The sequence below is a fragment of the Apteryx mantelli genome, chromosome 6 (genome assembly GCF_036417845.1).
Source record: "Apteryx mantelli isolate bAptMan1 chromosome 6, bAptMan1.hap1, whole genome shotgun sequence".
In the NCBI taxonomy this organism is placed as follows: domain Eukaryota; kingdom Metazoa; phylum Chordata; class Aves; order Apterygiformes; family Apterygidae; genus Apteryx; species Apteryx mantelli.
In genome coordinates this window covers 9,030,434-9,053,506 of record NC_089983.1, presented here as the reverse complement: position 1 = coordinate 9,053,506, position 23,073 = coordinate 9,030,434, and the positions used below count along the sequence as shown (strand labels likewise).

At 52.3% G+C, this 23,073-nt stretch overlaps 1 protein-coding gene across 1 annotated transcript in view; it reads right to left on the bottom strand.

Moving 5' to 3' along the window:
• Positions 1 to 24: 24 nt before the first annotated feature.
• Positions 25 to 23,073, bottom strand: part of RBM44 (RNA binding motif protein 44) — a 35,305-nt gene continuing 12,256 nt past the window's right edge. Inside the window, exons 14-15 of the mRNA XM_067298610.1 lie at positions 20,242 to 20,451; positions 25 to 1,693 (exon numbers count right to left, since the gene is read on the bottom strand). Coding sequence (XP_067154711.1) covers positions 1,551 to 1,693; positions 20,242 to 20,451 — 353 coding nt within the window. The 3' untranslated portion in view covers positions 25 to 1,550. The remainder of the gene's footprint in view (positions 1,694 to 20,241; positions 20,452 to 23,073) is intronic.

Here is a 23,073-nt window from a genome sequence, read left to right as displayed (position 1 = left end):
TGGAGTGAAGTCCTTCCCTCCAGAGCCAGAGAGGAGACCCCGGCTTCCCCGGCCCATCACAAGGTCTCTGACGTTCAGCGAGGGAACACCAGGCTCAGCGTAAGGCCGAGATGAAAACGTTAGGCCCAGGCTCTGCGAGCACCCAAGCACGCAGGTGCTCTACCTGTACCAGACTGGGGACAAGGCTGGACAAGATCCGTGGTGTCCTAATGCTAACGCGCGGGGATGCACCACGCTCACGTTCCAGGTGGTCAATGGGGGGAGCGTGCACGGGGTCCCTCCTCCCCACGGGGGCTTTCGGTGCTTTTCCGGCACTCCCGTTTTGGTGCTTTTTGCCTGATAAAGCGTTGGCACGGACAGAGCTCACTGAGAGCGGTCTCGGGCTCCGGGAGTTCAGCCCCAAGTGCTATTTTTACCTGATTTACCCAATGCCCTGAGGGCCCAGGAAGACTGCAGGAATGTCTTCTCTTAAACAAACCGACGCTTGCGTTTACATGGAGCAAATGGACTCGCGCAATCAAATTAAACACTGCGCGTTCTCAACATTTCCTCCGAGTGACTCAAAGATAACAAGTTTAGTAGGAGCTATTTAGAAGAAAAGCAGGAAGCCAGAGATGAAGAACGAGCTGTTTAATACCTCCAGCTCCTGCTCAACATCTTCACCAAAGACCTGCAGGAGGAGATGGATGGCACCTCATCATGTCTGCAGATGGCACCAAGCTGGCAGGTGCCGGCACCACACCAGAGGGCAAAACCACCATCCAGAGGGACCCTGGCCACCGGGGGGAATGGCCAACAACCACCTCATGAGGTTCACCAAGACAAGGGGACAAGGACAAGGTCCTGCCCGGGACAGGGGAGAGCCTGGAACGGCCCGGCTCGGGGGCAGCTCTGCCGGGAAAATCGGGAAGATCTCTACCAGTCTTGCCAACCTGCTCCTTTTTTAGAAAGCCTAATATTTCGAGACAGACGAGATTGGTCAGAATCAGAAGCATCTTTCTTTCTTTCCTTCCATCCTTCCCTTCCTTTTACACCATCTTTCCACTCTATTTTTCCCCCTTCCATTTTGTCAACCAGTAAAGAGGAAGGAAAAACCTAATCTGCCATTTGCAAAGGCTATATGTATGTGTGTATATATATGTGTATATATATATGCATTCACATACACACATACATATTTTTTAATCTGGCACAAAAGAAGGGGGACTGAATTGACCCAAGCCTTACAAAAATTGTATTTCTGTGCAAAACGGCTGCAGCCTTTCGCAACATCTGCTCCCCATTTCCAACCACCCTTAATCCCCGGATGTGCAGCGAGGGTCCGCCTGTACACAGGGTCGTGTTTTCCCGCAAGGAGGAGGCCTGCAGCAGCATAACGCTGCCTCGGTGGCGCGCTGGGAAATGCGAGCTTGGAGCGTTTAGGGAAGACAAACTAAAAATGGGCTTTATTTGCTCCTGTTGACAAGCCACATAAACTTGTAGGGTGGCTGGCACTCCATCCCAGACTCAAAACCTCCCTCTTGGCCCCAAATTCCTCCGCCAGGAGGCACTTACCCCAGGGTCTCCTCCCAGTCGCACCACAGCCGCGGCCCCAGCGCCTCCATGCTCGCCTGGAACTGGCTCAGGCAGTAGTCGCGGATCAGCTGCCCGTAGTCGGCTTCGTGGCACGCCGTGGCCACGATGAAGTGATGGGCTGAAAGAAAAGCAGGCGTCAGCTGGGCTACGTTCCTGCCACCCAAAACACCCGCAACCCAAACCCGTCGCGGCCCGAGCGGACGCTGCCCTTGCCCGCTTTGGCCGGCGTTTCCAAATCGCTCCGGATGGCTTGTCTTAGACCCCATCTGCAGGGGAGGATGCTCCAGTTTCCCGTCCTAGCAGCTGGAGGCTGGGCTTTCCCTGAGCTCATTTTAGAGCAGTTTGTGGTCACAGAGAAATCAGTGCTCTTGCTCCCACCAAAGCGTGAGCTGAAATTTGAAGTTAAACCTATCTGACAGAGCGAAGCAGGAGTGAAAAGCAACCCCACTCTTAAGCAGTCTCTTAAAACCTCCTTCTCTCTCTTTTTTTTTTTTTAAGTCCTCCTTTGACTCTTGCAGCACCTTCTATTACTCTTTGAAGTGCTTGAGACTAGATAAGCCAACTATTCAAAATACGGCCTTCCAGGTAAGCCATAGATATGTAGAGAAATGGATTTACTCTCTGCTTAACACACTTTGGACTCTAAATTCCCAGTTTTCTGTCTAGAAAAGGGTAAGAGTGTGGGGGGAGCTGGGCAGTAACCCCACAGCATCCAGGCAGAGCCCTGTTGCTGCTGCGTAATGGTGCCCTTAAAAATGACGTGTGAGGTCCTTATGGGCTCAAACAGCAGAATTTGGGGCAAGAATACATTAAATATGGGAGAAGGAACAGCAGAGAAAGACTCTGGCGAGAGAGGCCCTGAGCAACCTGATCTGACCCTCCAGCCAGTCCTCCTCTGAGCAGGAGGTGGGACTAGGTAGCATCCGGAAGTCCCTCCCGACCTGTATCCCTGTGAGTCTCCGATACCTCTGTACATCTGTCTCGGAGGGTGATGGAGACCACCCCAAAACAGGGTGCAAACTGACTTAGGTGCCCCAAACCCAAACCATGTTGCGCTGGTGCAACTCAACCAGGTTACGAAATCGCATTATTGGATGAATTCCTACACGTCTGTGCACAATTAGTGCGGTTTCACTAGCCTGCAAAGGAAAAATAACCGTAATGTTAAAAAGGGAACGGGGATCAGGCTCAGAGAAAACAGTAGGGATGATTTATGGAGGCTGGCTATAAATAATCCCTCTGCCTTGGTCCCAAAGTGCCAGCTCGTGTCTTTGCAGCTACTGGAGTGCATTTCAGGCAAGCATCACATACCAACGCTATTTTTTGCTATGTGTCAATAGCTCTGTTCAAAGAGTGGGGCCTTCAAAAATAACAAGCAGCGTGGAATTTAGCTGCAGAAAATTTGGCAGTGATCAAATCGCAGGCCTTTTCAGCCACCAAACGAGCGGTCTCGGAAAGCGGTAACGGCAACGCACCTTGTAACCTTAGTTGTAAGAGGCCAGCGGAGCAAAGGCAGGTGGCTTCAACCCCCGGCCGCTTCTGGCCCCGAGGACGAGCCCCGGTGTGTAATTTCAGCGCGAGGCGAGAGGTTGCAACGCCGGGAAGAGGCACCACCTGTGCATGGGTGCAGCCGCCTGGCTTGCGCCTTCCTTACGCGCAGGGAAGGAGCTCGCGCTAGTCCCAAATTCCGCCTGGCCTTTAGGTGCTGACGTCCTACGTGGGAACTAAGGACATCGCAGCAGATTCGGGTCGCCGGAGGCAATGGATTCCTTCCCACGGCTTCCAGCGAGGTTTCAGGATAGCTGTGGCGCTTCCCTGAACTCCTGCCTGCTCTGGGCAGGGTAGAAGCAGTGGCTTTTCCCACCAGCATCGGTCAGGAATTGCCTTGCAACAGCACCAGGGCCTGGACTGGCTCTTCTGTCGGTGTGTGGGCAAGCCTTCATCAAAAATACATTAAGTCCGAAGAATCATTTCTTTTTGGAGACGTTTGGTTGTCAAAAGAGAGTTTCTACTTTCAGGTATTTTCAACGAGAAGTTAATAATTTAACTAAAGGAAAGGACTCCACCAGCCAGGTGCTGGAATGGCCGGCACATGGTTTTCTCTATCTGCTACCAGACCACGCGGCTACAAACGGTATCAGCAAAATAAGAAACCGAACATCCAAAGACACTCAAGATAGATAGGCAGAGAGCACTGAGCCCTCATCATTTCAGAAATCAAACTGTGTTATTTTACCATAATTTAAAGCTCTCCCCAACTCATACCATCCATAGGTTCGTCTTAAGGCACCTGTGTAAGAAGATCCTGGCCGGAGGCACGTGCTGGTCTTGGATGTTACAGTTTTGAACGCTAAGCAAAGCACGGAGGCTAGGAAGGGAAAACGCCGTAGTTTTCATGAAGCCTGGGCTTCAAATCTCAGCCCCGGCACCTCACGAACGATTGATGGCCAGGAGGCATTTCTTCCCTTCCCAGCCATTCAGATCTGGATCAACCAGTTGAAGAATGACAAGCGATGAAACGCTCTCCACCACCTCTGCAAACTGGAGCAGGGGACTCAAACGAGCCACAGAAATAACGTCCTTGGAGCGGTCGGGCTGCGTTTTAGCCGGGCTTTGAAAACAAGCCCTCCGAGCAGGGCTTGGAAATGGGGGAGCACCCGTGGGAACTACTGATTTATGAACGATGAAGAACCACCAGACTGAAGCCATGGTATACTTCTAACCATCTTGGTGGAAAGGGGGCAACCCGGAGCTTCCAGCGCTTCTGCAGAACATATCGCACAATCACACGGATTTAGCCCAAGGATATGCCAAAGCCTGAGTCTGAGGACGTGGGCAAAGGGAGACCGAACACCTGGGAGATCAAATGCAGCCTCGAGAAGACATTTGGGCGCAACTCAAAGATGTCACACTTGGGTGAAGGCAGAGGTGTCCAGGCTGCAAACGCAACGCACCTCGTACTGCATTTTCACCACCAGATAATGGCTCACAGGAAAAAAAACCCTCCATGCTAGACAGCTGTCAGGACACCGCGAGCCAGCTTTCCCCATGCCGGCGTCACCTGCAACGCGCACGCGGCCCTAGGAGGCAGGCGCAAAACGTGGCCTGTCCGTCAACGGACGCAGCGGTCATTCTCGGGAATTTGAGAGCACACCACCGAGGCAGACAGAGAGCAGAGCAAAGATATCTCCAGGCACAGGGAAAGACGCGTGCAAGGGGGAGAGGGACACGTGTCCCGTGGAGAGCAGCAATGAGGCACACATAACGAGGAGGAGAGCAGAGGAACAAAATAGAGATATTAGAGCAGCCATGCAAGCAGGAAAGGGGAACTGGGAGCCAAGCAGGAAACGGAAGGAGGCAGAGACAAACGAGACATGCAAAGCACAGAACAAAATTGAGGAAGATAAAGCCACTTAAGGAAAAATAAGGAATAAGAGATCACGAGAAGGCAGAAAGAGAAGCAGAAGTTGGCTGAATCCAGCCACGCTGCCCTTCACCTTGCTTCGCTCCTCCCCTGCTCCCAGCGCACATGGGTAAAAGTCGGGAAAAAAAGAGGCAAGCACTTCCCTTGCGCCCTAAAGGCAACTCGCACTGGAGAAACCCCAACAGGGAAAAAGCAGGTAGGGATCTGCTTTCTTCGGGGGCTCATTGCAGGAGGTTTTCGCACCCCAGCCCAGCTGGCAGTGGAGGAATCAGTCAGCTGCACGGAGCTGTAAATAATTGAGTGCTGGCATGGCCCCGGCTCTGCACTTCACAGGCCCCATTTGTGAAGGCCGTAAGGAGCTGCTGAATAAATGAGCTCCCAAAGCTGCCTATATCGAGCCTGAGCCGCTCCGAGGGGCATGAACTTTCTATTAAAAGTCTTGTTACGGCTGGCGGCTTGCCGCAAAGCGCCCCATTCAGCCGCGCTCCAGCCTCGGGCGCTCCGATTCCCCTTGGGAAACTGGAGGGGAGCTGCGGGATGCCACAGATCTGGATCAGGCCCTGTGCCAACATCCCACCGGAGGAATCTCCGCTTCCAAAGCCTTGATTCGTCCCTATGTGCTGCCCCGACACGGAGGGGAGGGTTATCTCCAAAAGGCCAGTCTTTCTTTTTCTCCCCGGGCCATGCATCCATACGTCACGCCATCCATACGTCATGCCACCAACAGTAGGCAAAGATTCAGTCTTGCAGCACAAACCGTGACCTGCTGTGCTGGACAAGACCTGCTCTTCTGGGGAGCCTCCAAGAGCATGCTACCCCTTTGTGGTACAAAGACACCTTTTACTTGAAGAAGGCACCTCCTAACACGGCTTTGTGTTGGTCATTGCAGAATGAGGACTCACACAACTATTAATGAGTGCGTTCTTCTGCAAAGAGAACCACTGATAGCCTAATAAAAGACATAACTTTAAGGATCCTTAATTTGTCTTCTCCCAGCGAACATCCTGAGAGTGTCTGTTAGAAAATGATCGGATGAAAGGCTCTTTCAGGCATCCCAGATCCTCTTGATTGCCCTGGGATTGATGTCCCAGAGCACCTCAGCAAACATCCAGAAGGGCTCAGCTTTCTGAGGATTAGCTACAGAAAAGTACGAGGAAGTCACTCATGTATCCTGGCAGAAAGACAGTATTGGCCCTGAATTGTTCTAAAAACTTGGAAAAATAACTAGATCTTTGTCCACTGCACCACACAGCCCGGGTTTGCGTGAAGAGCTCTGCACTTACAGCTTCAGAAAATAATCTGATGAACATGTCCTCCTCCTGACTGGAGAACTTCACACGCTAGCTGCAATGATGGTTCTCCAGCAGAAAGCGCTTAGCTTCCTTCACGTGAAAAGTTTTGCATTTCATGTTGCTCTCCCCTTTTTCTCTCCTCTTTTCCTGGAACTTCTTGGGTTCCTCTTGCTGGAGCATGCCACCTTTTCTTTATCTGAAAGCCTCTACTCCAGGGAAACACCAGGGTCTTTGTTTTCATTCTCCAACTAGTACAGACGCAACCTGGCTGAACCCGCCTCTTCCACCAGCTCTCTAACCCCTTCTTTGCAAAAGAAACTATAGAAACAGGTGGGAAAAAACAGAGTGCACAACATTTAGTCTGCCCATCCCTAGGCAGACAAGAAGAGCTGCAACTAGAGTTTACCTTCAGACATGTTTGTTAAGCACCAGGAGCTCTTGCTTACTCTCACCCCTGCTCCAAATGTTTTTAACATGAATTCCCTGGCATTTATGCAGCCCGAAGGCAGCAAACCCCCGGGGAAGGCAGAGGCAGAAAGGAACACAGAGTCTGAGGACAGATGAGCATTTCAGGCCGTCACAGGAAACCGGGACAGGAGGTCAAACTGAAAGTGATGCCAGTGCAGAAAGACTGGGTTCCCAGGCATCACGACGGACTGTGTCAACATTTTTTCAAGCTTCGCCATCCTGGTCTTCTGCCATTCGACCTCTGGATGCTGCCACAACACATTTGCACTATGAATACATGGAGCATTTGGGGCGGCGAGTCCCAAAAAAGGCAGTCGCATTTAGGGGGAACTCCCACAAGCTTAGCTCAGACCCTGTGTACTTCTCGGTTGGTGGGTTCCCACCAGACCCAGCCTGGGACAGAGCCAAGCCACGGGTGACGCACGGTCACTTGCGACAAGGGCTTCTGCAGATGAAGGCTCCTTTGCTTGCACGCAGCTCAGCTCCCGGGTTAGTTTAAGCTATTATTATCCCGTTAGAAACCTCTTCAGCGATGCGTGGAGGCGGGTTTACTGGAAGAGCTGCACTTTGCAGAAGAGGCTACATTTTGCATGTATGTCTCAGGGACAGAAAGCACTGAGCCCGCTTGGATCAACACTTGGGAGCTGGGCCCTCGGGAGGACGGGCCTGGCCAAAGCAGGAGAATTACCCCAACTACCCCACGGCTCAAGGGGCTGAATTTTAACCAGGGGCCACGGGGGCGGCTCATGAGCCAATGGACCCAAGGTTGCACATGAGCTCCCTTCAGACCAGCCTCATGCAAGGCAGCGCCTTGACTTTCACACTCCTCAATCCCCCTGGACCTTCTCACACCAGAAGGAAACCCCTGATGGAGGCAGATAGACAGGATGGGAACCAAAGGCTTTAACTAATTTATGAGCCCTCTTGTTGGCACTCACTGTGCCAAACCCCCTGAGACCCACCAGCATGGCTATAGATTGCCACAATTCACCAAACCGGGGCATTTTGGGACATTTTGATTCCCCCGTGCCCATGACACTCCTTGAAGATGCTGGATGAAGGAAGAAGCTATTTGACTACAGGTGCAGAACACAGTGCCAAAGGGGACAACCATCCCAGCTACAGCTGGACCCACAGGTCTTTTTGGTGGAAAACATTCACATCTTCAGAGCAGACAGCAGAAGAAAACACTCAACTAAAAGTTTCAATGTCTAATTAAAGCCCCGAAGACTGAGGATAATTGCAAAGTGATAATCACAGTAGGACTAGCAAGGAACAAGCAACATGTAGTTAAGCCTAAGAACCAGCAAAACCCTGGACTCAACTAAAATCAAAAATCCTGATATGATCTCCTGGATTTTTCCCAAATGCTGGGAAACCCCATGTGAAATTATTTGCTGCCTCTCAACAGGCACAAGAAGAACACGCTCATGTTTCCCCCCTTAGTTGTTGTTTGTTTGTTTGCTTTCTTTTATCGCGAACAAGCTTTGTGGTTTGAGCCTTGCTGCACAAGAAACCCAATGAGAGCCAGAGATCTGGGCCTCATTTGCTGGATGCGCTTCAAGCCCGGCCTTTGCCACAGCCCCGTCCAACGAAACCTGCCCAGGAAGGTACCAACACATGAACCTTTGCTGATGGCCAGCGCACCCAGCCATCTTGGACTTGCGACCATCTCCGCGGGGCCACTTGCTTCCCCTCCTGGTTATCACCTGGGATAAATGCAAGGCAATCCAAGCAGCAATCAAACCCAAATCAAACTGGCCATCAAAGCCACTTGGTGCCGCTGGAAGACAGCTCAGCATGAGGCCAACAGCCCCAGGCAAGGCGCAGGGGAAAGCCTCCCTGGGAGGGCAGCTTCTGAGCAGGAGGGAAGCCTTGAAAGCTGCTCTGTGCTTGGGGAACATCAGCTGAATTGCCTCAGGCTGCCTATTTTTCCTTTTTCTTACCGGGCAGAGCCGCCTTCGGGAGAAAAGGGAGGCGAGCGAAAGATCTCTAAGGAGAGCAGGTCCCACCAGTCCAGCTCCCTCCGGGGCACCCGGATGCTTTGGATGGATTTTAGCCCAAAGCTGAGCTAAGGATCAGGGCTAGCCAAAACCTTCTCACCCACCAAAATACCGGTGGGAGGGCAGGGAGAGGACATGGGGGGCGGGAGGTAGAAGAAAAGATTTCTCTATCGGAGTTTTTCATCCGTTTCATCTTTTAATCCCTATGCTCTTCTGACTTCCCCTTCCAAAAGAAAGGCAAACAATCCTTTCCTTTGCGTGGATAAGTATGAAAAACATCCAGGTTTGAGGCCAAAAGATGAAAAATTGAAGACGGGGGGGTGGAAGGAGGGTTATGTTTGTTGATCCAAAAAACCGAAAAACACACACTTGAAGCAGCAGAGGGTTTCGTGGGGAACAGAACAAGTGTTCCCAGGACTAAAAATAAACGAATCTCTACCAGCCGCGTTTCCACATAAACGGGTGGGCTGCGGTCCGGCCCGAGCGGAGAAACCTTGCCAAATGAAGGAACCTGCGGTGCCACTAAAGACCTGCTGCCGAAGGGGAGAAGAGCTGCTTTCGAGAGCCTCCGACCGCCTTTAAATAAACGCGCCGTGTCCTAACTCTGCTTTTGCACCCCAGGCTGCTTATTTCTCCCTCCTCCTCCTCCTCCTCACCTTTCCTCAGTGGCGTCTGCAGCTGCTATTTCTAACCCCCTCCAAAAAAAAAAGAAAAAAAATCAGTCGTACAAGACGATCCTGATGGGGAAAGAAATTAATGGGGGGGTTGCCACAATATTATTCCTGTATCAAGCAAGAGGAAAGCTCTGCTTTTAGGCAAAGACCCAAGCTGGCTGGGGAGACCCACTTGGTGCCCAGCCACAAGAGGACGAGAATTTTATTCCCGCGGTGCAAGAAAAAAAAGGACGCGATGGGAAACCTCGTCCCCAGCGTCCTCCCGGCCTCGCTTGGTGACTCACGCAAGCTGTCCCACGAGGGTCTCAGGCCCCTCTTCGAGCTACTCAACCTCCACGCGTGCGGCGCCGGAGTTAAATTAAGCCCCCGAGCACCGGCCAGGGCTGCTATTTCTGTCCCGCGCCCAGGCCTGCTTTGCACAGGGAAGGTATTTTTAAAGCCTCCCCCTCCCCTCCGCCCCTGGCTGTCTCGGCCCGGGGATTTTCGGCACCCTGCGCCGCGGCTGTCCCTGTTCCCGCAGACCCCGGAGCTCTCCTTCGTCCCAGGGAACGGGGCCCTCGGGCCCCTTCCGACCTTGGAAATATTTCAGCTTTGGTAGCTTCTCTCTCACGAATCCCCCTCCGGGGAGGAACGCCAAGCATGCGGCGTTCGTCCAGGCTTTTAGCATCTCCTTTGGGATAACTTCCACAGCCCAGGTTAGGCGAGACGAAGGGCGACCACAAAGCTGGCCCAAGAGCAAACCCCGTAGGAAAGATTCAAGGGAGAACTCTCCAAACAAACTATTTCCTTGCTGTTACTCTTCCGAAAAGTTAAAAATATATCCCTTTGTGTATATTTTTTCCCCCTCATTGCATAACGCATGGCAGATATCTCGCTTTCCATTTTCTTTCCTGAATCCCGGATACGTAAGTCAGAAGAGCACCGCGTTACAGGTCAAAAGGACAACCTTGCCTTTCAAACCTACTACACCTGCTTGGCAAAAATAAAGGGTGGGAGAAAAGACGGCGGTGGGACTCGCTGCAGACAGGAGGGCACCGGTGTAGACGTCTGTGGCTCTTCCGAGCCCAACGCTTAACAGGATGTAAGATCTTCCCTGTCTGCTCCCGTAACCAGGCCTGTCCCCATCCGTTGCGAGCTGGACCACGCAGCATATCGTGACACTGTCCTTCAAGTGATGAGATGATACAGTAACGCAACAGGATCGTATAACCGTCTTTGGGACTTTTCTTCCTAACAAATTCATTCGCGATGTAAATCAAGGCTTTCAAAGGGCTCGAGTGTTTGGGAAACTGGGATGGGAGGGAAGTTACTCAGGCATAGGACGGCTGGGAGAAAAATCCTCGTTGCCAGGAAAAAGGCTAAGTGAAACAAGACAGCACTAGGAAAGTTCAACTTCAGGAAGATGAATATCCCTTTGAAATCCAAATGTGCAGTCAAGGGCTTGCTTGCGCTTCTCCTGCTTTGCTAAAACCCAGGGAAAGCTCCTTTTGGAAGCGGTTTGCCAGCCCTGGTCTCGTCTTACAAGCTGGCACCAGTACCCCGTAGCTCTCGCTCGGAGTCGCGCTTTGGAGGAGCAGCAGGAAGGCTCGGTCAGCCTCCCATCAGTGACCCCGACTGCCAAAAGCTTTGACAGCGGAGTCCCTCAAAAGAGGCCAAAACAGGCCAAAACGGAGCGGGGCGCATTTTTTTAGCACCAGCTAACCCTCGTAGTTGGCAAGGTTGGAGGCAAAGGAAGCATTAGGCCGAGATCACAGAGGGCATCTAAAATGCTAATTGTGTTTTGCATGTCCATTAACTACACAGCCAAGTGGAACAGGTTTTAAACTGCTGAGCAGCTAAGGCTCTGATTCAGCAACGCATATAAGCACAGGATTTGCCTTAATGGCACTGGTAAACCCATGCTTAAGCAGTGGCTGAGCGAGCCGAGGTCCCAAAACACCCTCATGGGAAGGCAGCATTAAGAGTGGCGAGTCCGTGTTGCTTTCAAAAGCTTGCTGGGATCCTGTGAACGCTCTCCCACCTCTGCATTTAGAGGAAGGAGGTTAGAAGCTCCGTTTCTGAAGGGATACCAGAACGGCTATGGGAACAAAGTCCAGCTTGCCAAACGGACTAAAAGGGCTTTGCTTGTTTAGCCTTGCAAAAGCCACGTCGGAGACAATACGATGATGCTTTATAAACACTTCTGGGGATAAACAGCACAGGGGATGGAGACTTATTTATGGTAAAAGACCGTAACAGGAGAAGGTCAAATGGAAACAAATGGCTCATGAATAAACAGAGGCTTGAAAGCAGAAGATGCTACCAGCTGAAGACCTAAAGCCGGCCCTAGTCCTCTACAGAAGCGCCAGCACAGTGACTGCAGCGAGCCCTGCGCGGATGCTCCCCTCGCTGTATCGACAAATAGGACGTGCAACACCAGGATGGCTGCAACACCACTGGTGTCCCAGGCTAAATCCATCCCTATTTTTTGGCAGTCAGAAGCCTGTCTGATGATGGTTTTCTAAACGCAGCTTCTAAGATCTGCTTTGAAGCACAATATTGGGGACCCAGTTTTTACCGATGCACTGTAGAACGTGTGATCTCCTGTGACTTTCTTTTCCTCCACGCTGAAACCCCACCGTACTGCGGTGGCGAGGCGAGCACAGCGGCCTCAGCCACCGCTTGTCTTCATAAACTCAAACCGAAGGCCAGAGCCCCATGTCCTGCCTTGACCAACAGCTACGCTGCTCCGCGCCTTCAAAAGGAGTTGGGCTGGACCATGCTCCGCTGCACCTGGCAATAAGCTTGGCGGTTATGTCCTTAATTAGAAGGGCTTTGTGAGCGGCTGAGCTAACGAAGCCTGGTTTTCTACAGATCCGGCGTCCTTTGCCCTCAAGTCTCCTCCCCGTACCGCATCTCCTTGCCAGGTCCTGGATACCTCTCAATGCCCATGTCAAAGAGGCCACACCATAGCGAAGACCTTCCTGCCTGTCCCCGAGCTCGGCTGCCTCTCATGGGAGGGCGAAAGCACTTGGGAGGCCAAAATGAAAACTCTGCTTGGTGTCCGCAGGAACCCTTCGTGCCTTTTGCGGTACTGGAAGACCACTACGTGTTCCCCATGTCTCTGCCTCTTTAGCCTTTACAATTCCTTTTTTTTTTTAATCTTAACTCATACATCGTGCTTTCTAGACCTCTGAATACCGAGTTGCTAGCTTGCTTATGGGAATACCACGTCAAAAGCTTTAACCTCAATACTTGCTATGGCCTCCTGGAGTCTCCAGCAGAAAGCAAAGGCAGGGAGCATGCTTCCCTACCACAGTCCGAGGTTGCTGCGGTCATTTTCTAGAAGATGCTGCTGTTTTTCCTTCATGCTGAGCCCAGAAGGGCCAAGTCAAACAAGGAGAGAGATCCCTAAGGATGTCACTCTGCTCACACCGGGTTTCACCTGCTCCATCCACAAATAGCCCCCACCGCCCTCCTGCTCAGCGGGGCTCCTGCCTTTTGCCCCGTTGCCCTCCTCCCCTGCTCCCCATGAGCGCAGCGCTCACCCAAACCTGGCCTTCCGGGGAGGACAGATCCCCTCAAACCAACCGCCTGGAAATCCCCTGCCTCACCAGCTTAGCGAGCCGCTGGCTGAAGAAGAAGAAACAGAGCCAAAGAGGCATCGCTCTCGCACCGCAATCTCGTAGGGAGGAAGACGGACCCACCCCGGCGACGCGGCAGCCCGTTCCCTCTCCCCCCCGCACGGCACCCCAAACCCCTCCTCGTCCTCCAACCCCCTCCAGCCTCGCATCCCCCGGCCTAGGGGCCGTGGCGCGCGTCTCCAACTGCCTTCCTGCTCCAGCAGATCCCTGAGCAGCAACCAGCGCCCGGCTAAGGGCAAACCCCTGGGGAACTTTCTTCCCCGGGGAAACGCTCGGATAACTGCGGAGAAGGAAGGCGCGAGGCCTTCCCAGAAGCAAATTTTGTCAAACGTTTGAACCAGCTGCTTTGAGAGAGGCTGGCAGCTCTTGCCTCCGCCCCAGCGCCAGTAACCGGGGCAGAGGCGCTTCAACCCGAGCGATAACTGCACAAACGTAAACTGTCAAACCATCAGCTCCATGTAAAAATCGGTACGATTCTTAGCGGACGCGACAGTAGGTCAAAACGGAAACCCAAATGGATCCTCGAGTTTTTACGATTCTCATATTCAGCTCTATGCAAAACATCTAGTTAGTGCTGGATACATCGAGTTAGTGCTGGATATCTTTTTTTATTTCCCTTTGGGTAAAAAAATTACGGTGAAGAACAGCTCCAGCAGGAGGGTCTCGCTGGATAAAATCCCCCTTTTCCACCCTGATTTAATACGTGAGATTAAAGATGGCTCTAGGTTCTTCATGGAAAGGACGTGCAAGTCCAGCTCTCCTAAGTATAAAGGTGATTAGTTTTCTGAAGATTTGGGGGATTTAAGAGATGTGGAAATGCCATGGGATGAAGCAAGGCTCCAAACCCACTAAATTACTGCAACAGGCAGCGACTCACAACAGTATCAAATAATTGGGTCAAGTTTCTCTCCTTGCCTCAGTGGCCCACATGTATTAGCAAAGGTACCGGTATGCCCCGGTAGTGGCCGGACTAGGACATTTTAAGAAACAGGACTTGTCTTGAATGTCCCTAGGCTCGACTCTGTGCAGGAGAGGATGGCAAATACTTCTCTTCCAACACACAAAACTAAGGGAACAGCTGAGAAGGGGCAGAAGGAAAACATGAATTAAAAAATCAGACAAGCCGAAAAGCAAACGCCGCCTGACTACAAATCAGGAGAGGCAAAAAATGGGCACGAACAGACAGAAAGATAATTATATCCTCAATGCACAGCATGGTCTTAAAAAAAAAAAAAAAAAAAAAAAAGTCCTGCCCACCCGTGTTTTGCAAACCCCGCGCATGGCGGGGAGCGATTTTTGGGGGCCGAATTCCCGCAGCCGGGAGAGCCGCCGGGAAGAGCCCAGAACCCCAGGCGATGGTGGGAGCCGCTGAGGTGCCTTCACCCAGGACCTCGCGCAGCGGCTTTCGTTTGGCCGTTTTGAGGATCCACTTAAAGATCTCGAGAATGCACTAAAGCCAAATGCTCCGGACTATTTCTTTCCTTTAGCTATTTTCATTAATTGAGAGCTATAATAAGAAAAGGCAAACGAAGACCAAGGTCAATGCGTCAAGCATCAGTCCGGAGACGTGCGCTGGTTCTGTAGATTCAGTTTTCGAAAGATTCGTTCGCATTAAATTGGGAATATTTGGTTACGGGTGACGACGTACCGCTTCATTTAACCACCCCCAAGATAAAAAAGTGGTTCTAAGACAAATATTATTCACTGAAACAAACAGATTGCCTAAAAAGAAGGAGCAAAATAAATAAATAAAATGCGGTAAGGAGAGAAACAGAACGAATAGCTGCGTTGTCCCACTGGCGCAGTCATTAGAGGCCGCAAAGAGGAGAAACTTGCCTAAATACTTTCAAGATACCCTTTCCAGACTAAAATCTCCCGGTGAGTCACGTGAGCAGCCTGGGAACAATTTCTTTGACTTTTTAACGGTTTTCTTTCCTTACGAATGAATAATGCAAAGAGACGGCAGCTCTCTCTAATTCGCCCACACGAAGCACTGCGCTTTTTCAGCGAGCGGTACCTAAAAAGTACGGCGAGGCCTCCGATGACATGGTTTATGGGCTGCTGAAATCGAGCGCTGCCGGCGATTTCTCATCTCCTGCAAGCGCGGGGCCCCCTTCGGACGCAACGCATGGGGCAGCGTCCCGCGGCGCCGCTTTCCCACGGCGCCAAACTCTTCTTTTTTAACCCTGAAAAGTTCAAGCTGTAGAACGGACATAAGGGGCTGAAACCATTAAGCTGTTCTGACAGCCGCATCCCCGCTTTTGCCTGAACGACTGGTTTTGCCGTTGGCGCCTGGGCGGGCACCGTCCCCGACCCAGAAAGAGCCAGACGCCGCCACGGGGATTTTTTTGTTTTTTACTTCTTTTTGTGAATGGGGGTCGCGTACGGCGCCAGCGCCCCACTGGCCATGAGAAACCGCGGGTTCGGCGGCGCAGGGCGCTCTGCCTTCCCGCAGCGGGAATCTGCCTGCCAAACCCGAGGGATTATTTGCCTTGAAAAGCAGCAGAAGAGCGCTAGCTGCCTCTCCGAGTCCAAATGCACCCGCGTACCCCCCCGCGCGGTTTTAAACGCTCCTCTCTCCTGCATCCCTGTTATTTTATGGCATCCTCAGTCCTCACTCCGTGCAGGATCAAACGCTTTTATATTTCTGCACGCCGGCCTTGCGGTGACCTGGGGCGAGGATCAGAAAAATCAGTTTTCTATGCTACGGGGGCAAAATCCCCATCTAACGTCCCATTAATGTCAATGGAGCCAGGCTTTGCAGCCAGTTATCAAGGCAGAAGGAGCTCGCTAAGGTCTAGCAATAACTCAAAATTTATACGTTTAGCTTTCAAAGCTCTTAATTCAGCGACGAGCCAGTATAGATTCCCGGCCTTTTGGAAACACGAAGCGTGCCAACCCCATTTTCAGCGACTGCGAGGCCTCCGATTTCATTCGGGGTCACGGTATTTCTCTCTTCATTAGCTGCCCTCGCCAGGGCCATTACAAAGACGAGATTACGCTCGTGGTACTTGAGGGCTGTTTAATTCGACAGCGTTTCCGACTTAATGGATGCAATTCAATTTCTCAAAGCCGAGGGGACTCCCGACGGGAGAGCACAGCCCACGTCCGTCCCAGCAAACCCACGCGCCACCGGTTCCCATCCGAGTGGCACGGATGGGAGCGGTACCTATGCCGGGGGTCGTCGTCCGCGTTTCGCTTTCTTGCTAGCGAGGCAACCTGCCCCCAAAGCACTTCTTTCTCCGGCGCAGAAGCAGCCCTTCGCCCGCGACGCGTGCCGACCCGGAGAGCCGGCGCGGTGTTTAAGGTGGCGCCTTCCAGCAGCCCGGACGTGGTGAGCGGATGCCCAGCGCGGCGCGATATAGGTAGCGCTCGCAAAGCCCGGCCGCGCTGGCTTTCAAAGTCGCGAGGTTTCTACGTACAGTTAAGACAATTTAAGTCACTCTGGAGACTCCCGAGCTTTTCAGATTGCTGCCTTTTCCCGCCCCGTCGGAGCTCCCAAGCGGTGGCGGCAGCACGCAACGGCACCTGCGACTGCACCTCCGCGAGGAGAGGGAGCAAACAGTGCCGAGGTTTGTTTTGTTGGGTTAAAAACCCACCATTTTCCGTGGCGCGGGCAAACGTAATGCTGGAGAGCACATACAAAATCTGCAAGGGATCAATGCAAAGCTGAGGTTTTCCTGGCGTTATTCCCAACTCCCTGCGTGACACGTAAGAGCACAGCTGCCCCAAACCGGCAGGAACAGACCCAGGACAGCAGGCCGTTACGTGAAAGTGGAAATAGAGGAAGCGAAAGCAAAGACACGTGGGTGGAACAGCATCTCCGACAACCCGTGCGCCCGTTTGCTTCGCGAGCAGCAGCCCCGCGCGTGCAACCCGCCCTTTCCCACGCCTCGGAGTCACGGCGCGTTGTTCCCGGTCCGTCCGTCAGCGCCTGCAATAACGGGTCTTCTTGCGCCGTCCTGCCTGCAGGGAGCTTTCGGCCATCTCACGGATGCTGAAACGAGGTCACCCCGCAGTAACGGAGGGCAGACGCGCCGCTAAAAATCCCCGCTGCCGGTAACGGCGAGAGCGTGCGTGTGGTTCGTTCCCTCCTGCCCGCCAGCCTCGGCGGGGAACCGCAGTCAAAGCGCCGGGAAAAGCCCGGTTTTACCTTTCACGGAGTCGCTCCCCTTGGGAGGCGGCTGGACCTCAGGTCTGCTGAACGCGACGGCGGCTGGTTTTAGACAGTCGATATTCTCATCGGCGCGGCTTGCTAAGGACTTGGCCGCCGGCTGCAAAGTCACTGCAAGCCTGGGGAGCTCAGAAAGGCTTTTTTTGCATGGAAAGGAGGCTGAGCGGCTCCTGCCAGGACGGGAGCCCCCGGGCCGGGGCGGCTGGGGGTGCCAGGGCCCTGTGCCACCCTCTCGTGGCCCAGGTCGCACACGAATTTAGGAGGTAACACGTGGCTTTGAGATAACCGAGTTTGGCAGCGCAGCTCACGCAGCTTTAGGTCCTGGGCTCGATCCTGCCAAGGCTCCTGTTGGCGACAGGAGGATGTTTCGAATTGGCGGCGTACGCTGCCGCGCTCCGGTTGGCTTGAAACGGAGGGGACCAGCCCAACGCAGGCGCAAAAAGGACCACGAGCATTAAGTTTGCTTCCCCCGTGGTATTTCGGATGCCGTCTAGGCATCCAAGCGGTATCTGTTTCTTCAGCAGCATCGAAACGGGGAAGGACGGCTTCCCCGAAGCGCTTCCGCACGGGGCCGCGGCCACAGCGGGAGCCTGCGCCGAGAAAGCGCTCCCCCAACCGCTGCTTCGCCCAAGGGAGCCGCAGTGGCGCGGGCCGCTATCGGCAGCAACGGAGACGGCGCTCCCGGAAGAAGCGGCAAGACCTCATGTCGAGCAGGGCCGCTCCGGGTTTGTCTGCCGCCTCCGTGCTCCTTCCAGCCAGATCCTGGCATATCTATTAGCAGAGCCTTTTTTTTTATTATTTATTTTAAAAACACCTGCTTCATCCTCTGAATATAGCAAAAAAGAAAAAAAAAAGGCATCAGAAACCTCAACACCCGTGACTTCACCTCGACTGCTGGGCTCTCTCAGTCGTTACTTGCAATCACAGCGCAACGCGAAACGGAGGCAGCCACGTCCGGGCGCGGGGCTTTAAAGCAGAACGAAGCAAACAGGCTGCTTCCTTTTTTTTTTTTTTTTTTTTGTAACAGTGCAGAATGTGCTCAAAAAAAAAATAGCGAAAAGAGGACACAGTGAAAGACAAACGTATCCACCGCTCAGCGCCGCAATTAGCCGTCATCCATCACGGTGAAGCGGCTCGCACAGAGGGAGCCTTCCCGCTGCGGCAGGCTCCTGGGAACGCGGGAAAGTCGCTTCCCGAAGCCACGGTGCCCCGGCAGCGCCTCGCGGTGCCCTTTCCCTCCCCTTCGCACCAGGCAATCGGAGAGTCGGGACCCCAAACCGAAACCGGGACAAGCTAGGAGAAGGGAGGTACGGCCGAGGGATAACAGTGCTCCCGCACTGCATTCAAGCTGCTTGCACACACTCTCCCCAGCCGCGGCTTTCTGCTATATTTACATTTTACCAGTTCCTATAAGCGACGCATGACATTGCGAAGGTTGGGAGCGGGCGGCTTTGCTGTACGGGTAGGATCTACTCTGGATTTAGGGCGCTGCAGCGTGTTGCTCTGCTGCGGGTTACCTGGCCTGGGAAAGCCACTTGCCTCGACCGGCAAGGCCACCCCAATCAGCGAAATAATCCCAGGGAATCCCACTCACAACTCAAATACTCTGCTTGCAGCCGGAAAAAAGCGGCCCACGACCCATCCCCGTGGCGTTAGGTCTCCACGGAAGGTAAGGAAGCACGAGGGGCCGGATGTTTTTTAGGATTAGGCTCTCATGAAACATCTGAAAGCATTCCCGACCGGACTCTATGCTTTTTTTAGCAGATTACTATCGTATTTAATTTGATCCTCTTGCACGAGAAACACGGAGGCAACCTCCGCTTTACCCGCTTCCAGGCAAGAAAGCGGCAGAAGCAGATTTCTAATTTGCCTGCAAAGAAAGGAAACGGAAAGGGACTAGAAAAACACAGCAGAGAAAAGTCTAAGAGAATCAGAATTACTAATTCCTGGCACTAATATCAGCCCCCCCAAGCACTCTCTGATCCAGAGGTTTCCGAATAGGACTGTTTACTGTTTCGGCAGATACGTGGAGCATTTCTCTACGACCGAAGGCAGTCTAACCGTGCTGTCTTCTGTTTCCCGGTGAATAGTCACAAGTGACGAAGTAGTAAATAGTTAATTAAGTTGTACAGAGAAGACCATTATATGCAGCAGAGCTCGATACATTATTTACCAGGGTTCGAAACAGAAAAAGAGCACGGGAGAACTGATGAGAGAAGAAAGAAATCTAAGTTTCCTCAAGCAGTGCTTCGGTTTCATGCAAGATCAGCGTTACAGTGACGGTATGTGGTTTCCCTTTTAAGACTCAAGTAAGCTTAAATAAATACGCTTCTTATTCGGAGCACTACCAGCACAGGATCTGGGCTTTTCACTGCACTTATTGAGGCACTTACATTACAAAAACACGAGTCTCTACCTGTTGCATCTGAAACCCCACGAACATCAAGGAACACTGGAGCACACAGAGCCACGTGAAAAATAACCGTGCCACGTGAGAATTTGCAAACTGATTTTAAGCTGAACCACCTGAAAAACCAGGAGCGTCTAGGGAGTTCAAAACCTCCGTGATGGAAACAGTCGCGAGAATGAACACTTCCAGATAGGTCCTTTCTGCGTGCCTAGTTCCGATATGGGAAAGAAAGAAAATCCTGGAACAGCCTCCCAGTAATTAATCTGAACTTCTGAAGGAAAGGGCAGAGGAGCTCAGCCGAAGCAAGCGTGCTTTAGTAAATTTAAGTTATCAAAAGGAATACCGCAGGCACAGCGGCAGTTTCAGGTAGCGTCATCACCCGGCATATTTAGAGGCTGCCTTGGACTTTTTATCATTCCCGAGCGCTTTCTACCCGGTTCTCCTTCTAACCTCCACCTGCCTTCACTGCTGCCTCGGCAAAGCCAGCGACGGGGCCCTGCGGAGCGCAGAAGCAGCCCGGTCCGCGGGAGCAGGGGAGCGGCGCCGCTCGCCCCTCCCGCCCCGGCCCCGGCCCCGGCCCCGGCCGCTGCTCACTCACCCAGCACGAAGCAGAGGAAGCGCCGCGGCAGCAGAGCCATGCGCAGCGCCGCGGGCCGCCCGCAGCCCATGGGGAGGGCGCGGGCCGCCCCCCGCGCCGCCGCCTCCTGCGCCCGAGCCGCGGCGCGCAGCGCGGCCGAGCGCAGCCACCTGCGCGGCCGCAGCACAGCGGCGCCGCCCGGGGGCGGGGGCCGAGGCCGAGGCGGCGGCGCTGCGGGGCGGGCGGGCGGGCGGGCGGATCGATTGGGGTTTCCTCCGTGCTCCGCTCGGGGACGGCAACGGCAGATCGCTCCAAGAGGAGCGCAGAGCAATCCTTACCTCCCCCCACGTTGTCCCTCGCCCCCCTCCCGTTCAGCGCTGAGGCAAAGGGGGAAACCCTGCCTTCCCTTTCTGTTTACAGCTGCAGGCAGTGCAATTTTAGAAAGAATATATATACACACACATCATATACATACGTATTACTTTGAGGGAGAAGTCATTACTGAGCTCGTACAGCTCCACCTGCAGCCCGTCCCTTGAACTCCTGCCCGGCCCGAAGGGGCAGAGGTGCCTGCACACCATCACGGTAAAGGGTAGCTCCAGCTGCGCCCAGGTCCTGGTGGGCAGGTTGTGCTCCCCGTCAGCCCCCAAGCGACCCCAACCACATCTTGTGTTAGCATTCTCGGGGAAGAGGCTGCCTCAACAAGGAACCGCTCCGGTCAGCGTGCCGCACCTCGTTTTAGTGTTTCACATGAGCACGTTTCTGCCTTCCCACGAGGAAGGCAACAGCTCCCGTGCCACAAAGCCAGCTTTAGCTACAGCATTAACAACTCCCGTTTAATTATGGAAGCAAGTCTAAGGAAGAGAAAGGGCAGCAGTTGCTATTAATAATGGGGTAGAGCAAAGTCCACAGCTGTTTTCACCTTGCTCTGAACAGGGGAAAAACCCCAGATCTGAGGCCTGAACTGCAGCTTCGAGACCAAGTGTACGATACAGGCTGCCAAACACAGCACGAGGCTTTGAACGCAGCGTCCGCAACAGTTCTGCTAAGAGGCAAGGAAGGAGCTGAAACTTGAAAACACCAGAACATAAGCACAACTTTTGGAAGAAGGAATTTTAACTTTTATTTGCAGACAAGACGGACTATTTGCAGCAGCAAACGCAGCCTGGAGCGGGAACAAAGTTTAACAAGAGACCAGGGCTGGAGAGCGGCGAGGCGCTGCCTCAGCACGCAGTGCAGCAGCCCGGGCCTGGCAGTGTCAGCCAAGGGCAATTCTCCTCACCCGGCACATGCACCTCCGCTGCCTTCTCTTCCTTTACCAGAAGAGGAGTTAAAAGCTACACTCCTCCGGTACAGTAACCGCACACACACATGTGACTGCAGCTCCCCCTCTTTGCCCCCTCCTCCTCTCCCTCTATCAGCGTATGCAACTCGAACCAAGTTTCCTGTGGGGGGCTTCCCACTATACCAGGCTACGTGACACAACAGATTTGGGCACCCATCCTCTGCTTACAGCTGTGGAAATGGATTACAAGACACACACAAAAACAAAATCCTCCAAGTCCATATTCTGAAAAAATAGTCTAGGGTAGAGCATCATCCGGAAGGAAGTATTTGGCCATCAGGCTCAGGAGGATGGTGCAGAACTGCCAAGCAAAAATGGATACAGGATCGCCCTGCTCCTGCATAACTGCTGCTGTTGTAACAAAGTCCACGAGTACTGGAAACACAGAAGCCTGGTTTTCTGAAATAAAGCCTCCTCTGACTTCCTCCCTTCCCTGCCTTGTATTAAAAGGATACACGGAACTTCTGCAAACTATTCAGAATGAGATTATGCGGAAAGAATTTAAACATGTTGGCAACTTATTAAACACGTAGTACTTTGAACCATCTTACCAGCTACCCTAATGCCTAAAATTAAGAGGCGTATAAGAATTATAGAGGTTGTGTACTTCAGTGATCACTAAGCACAGAAATGTCCTTCCATCTTACCAGCTACCCTAATGCCTAAAATTAAGAGGCGTATAAGAATTATAGAGGTTGTGTACTTCAGTGATCACTAAGCACAGAAATGTCCTTCCAGTATTAGGGAAGTCCTGTTTCACTGAAACATGCTCTTTTAATTCTATTACTCAGAGAAACCTGTTGTTGAACGCTTGAGAACAACAGGGGGAGAACAACAAAACTGGGAACAACCATTTGAGATCTGCATATACAGAAAAACACCCCCAACTGATCTTCAGGTTATTTTGTCTTGGATAAGACTGCAAATCATGTAACGATGCTACATGAATTTTCATTAAGATCCACTGAAATAAAACAGGCAAGAAACACAATGCAATCCCGGAACAAGCTAGAATACAGAATTTGCAAAAATCTTCCAAGCGAGATGATCAATTCTTCATTATCAGAAAATCACCTTAAAAACAAACAGACAAATAGAAGAAGTAGGTAAATTTAGCATGTATACACCCAAACTGAAATAAAAGGAACATCAATTTTAGTGCCCTAGAAAACCACTAAAAGCTATGACAACTTTGCTATAGAGTCTGGAGGAAGTCTGCATGTAGAAGCAGCTTCCTAGCTTCAAGAACCATGTGAAAGAAAAGGTTAGCAAGAAAATAAAGATATATAATCTTTGTGTAACAAATCATATTGACAGTTGTAAAAAAAACCTAAAATGTAAACTTTAAGTTTTAGAAATCCATTCCTAATAACCAGTTTATAGTATAAAAAACAAACCAAGTCTCTCTCCCAGTTTTATAAAATCCAGTCTTGAAACTGCTGGGAGATAAATGAACCAGTGAATACTGCCAGTGGGTGGATTTGGGCTGGACAGAATTTTGGTGACAT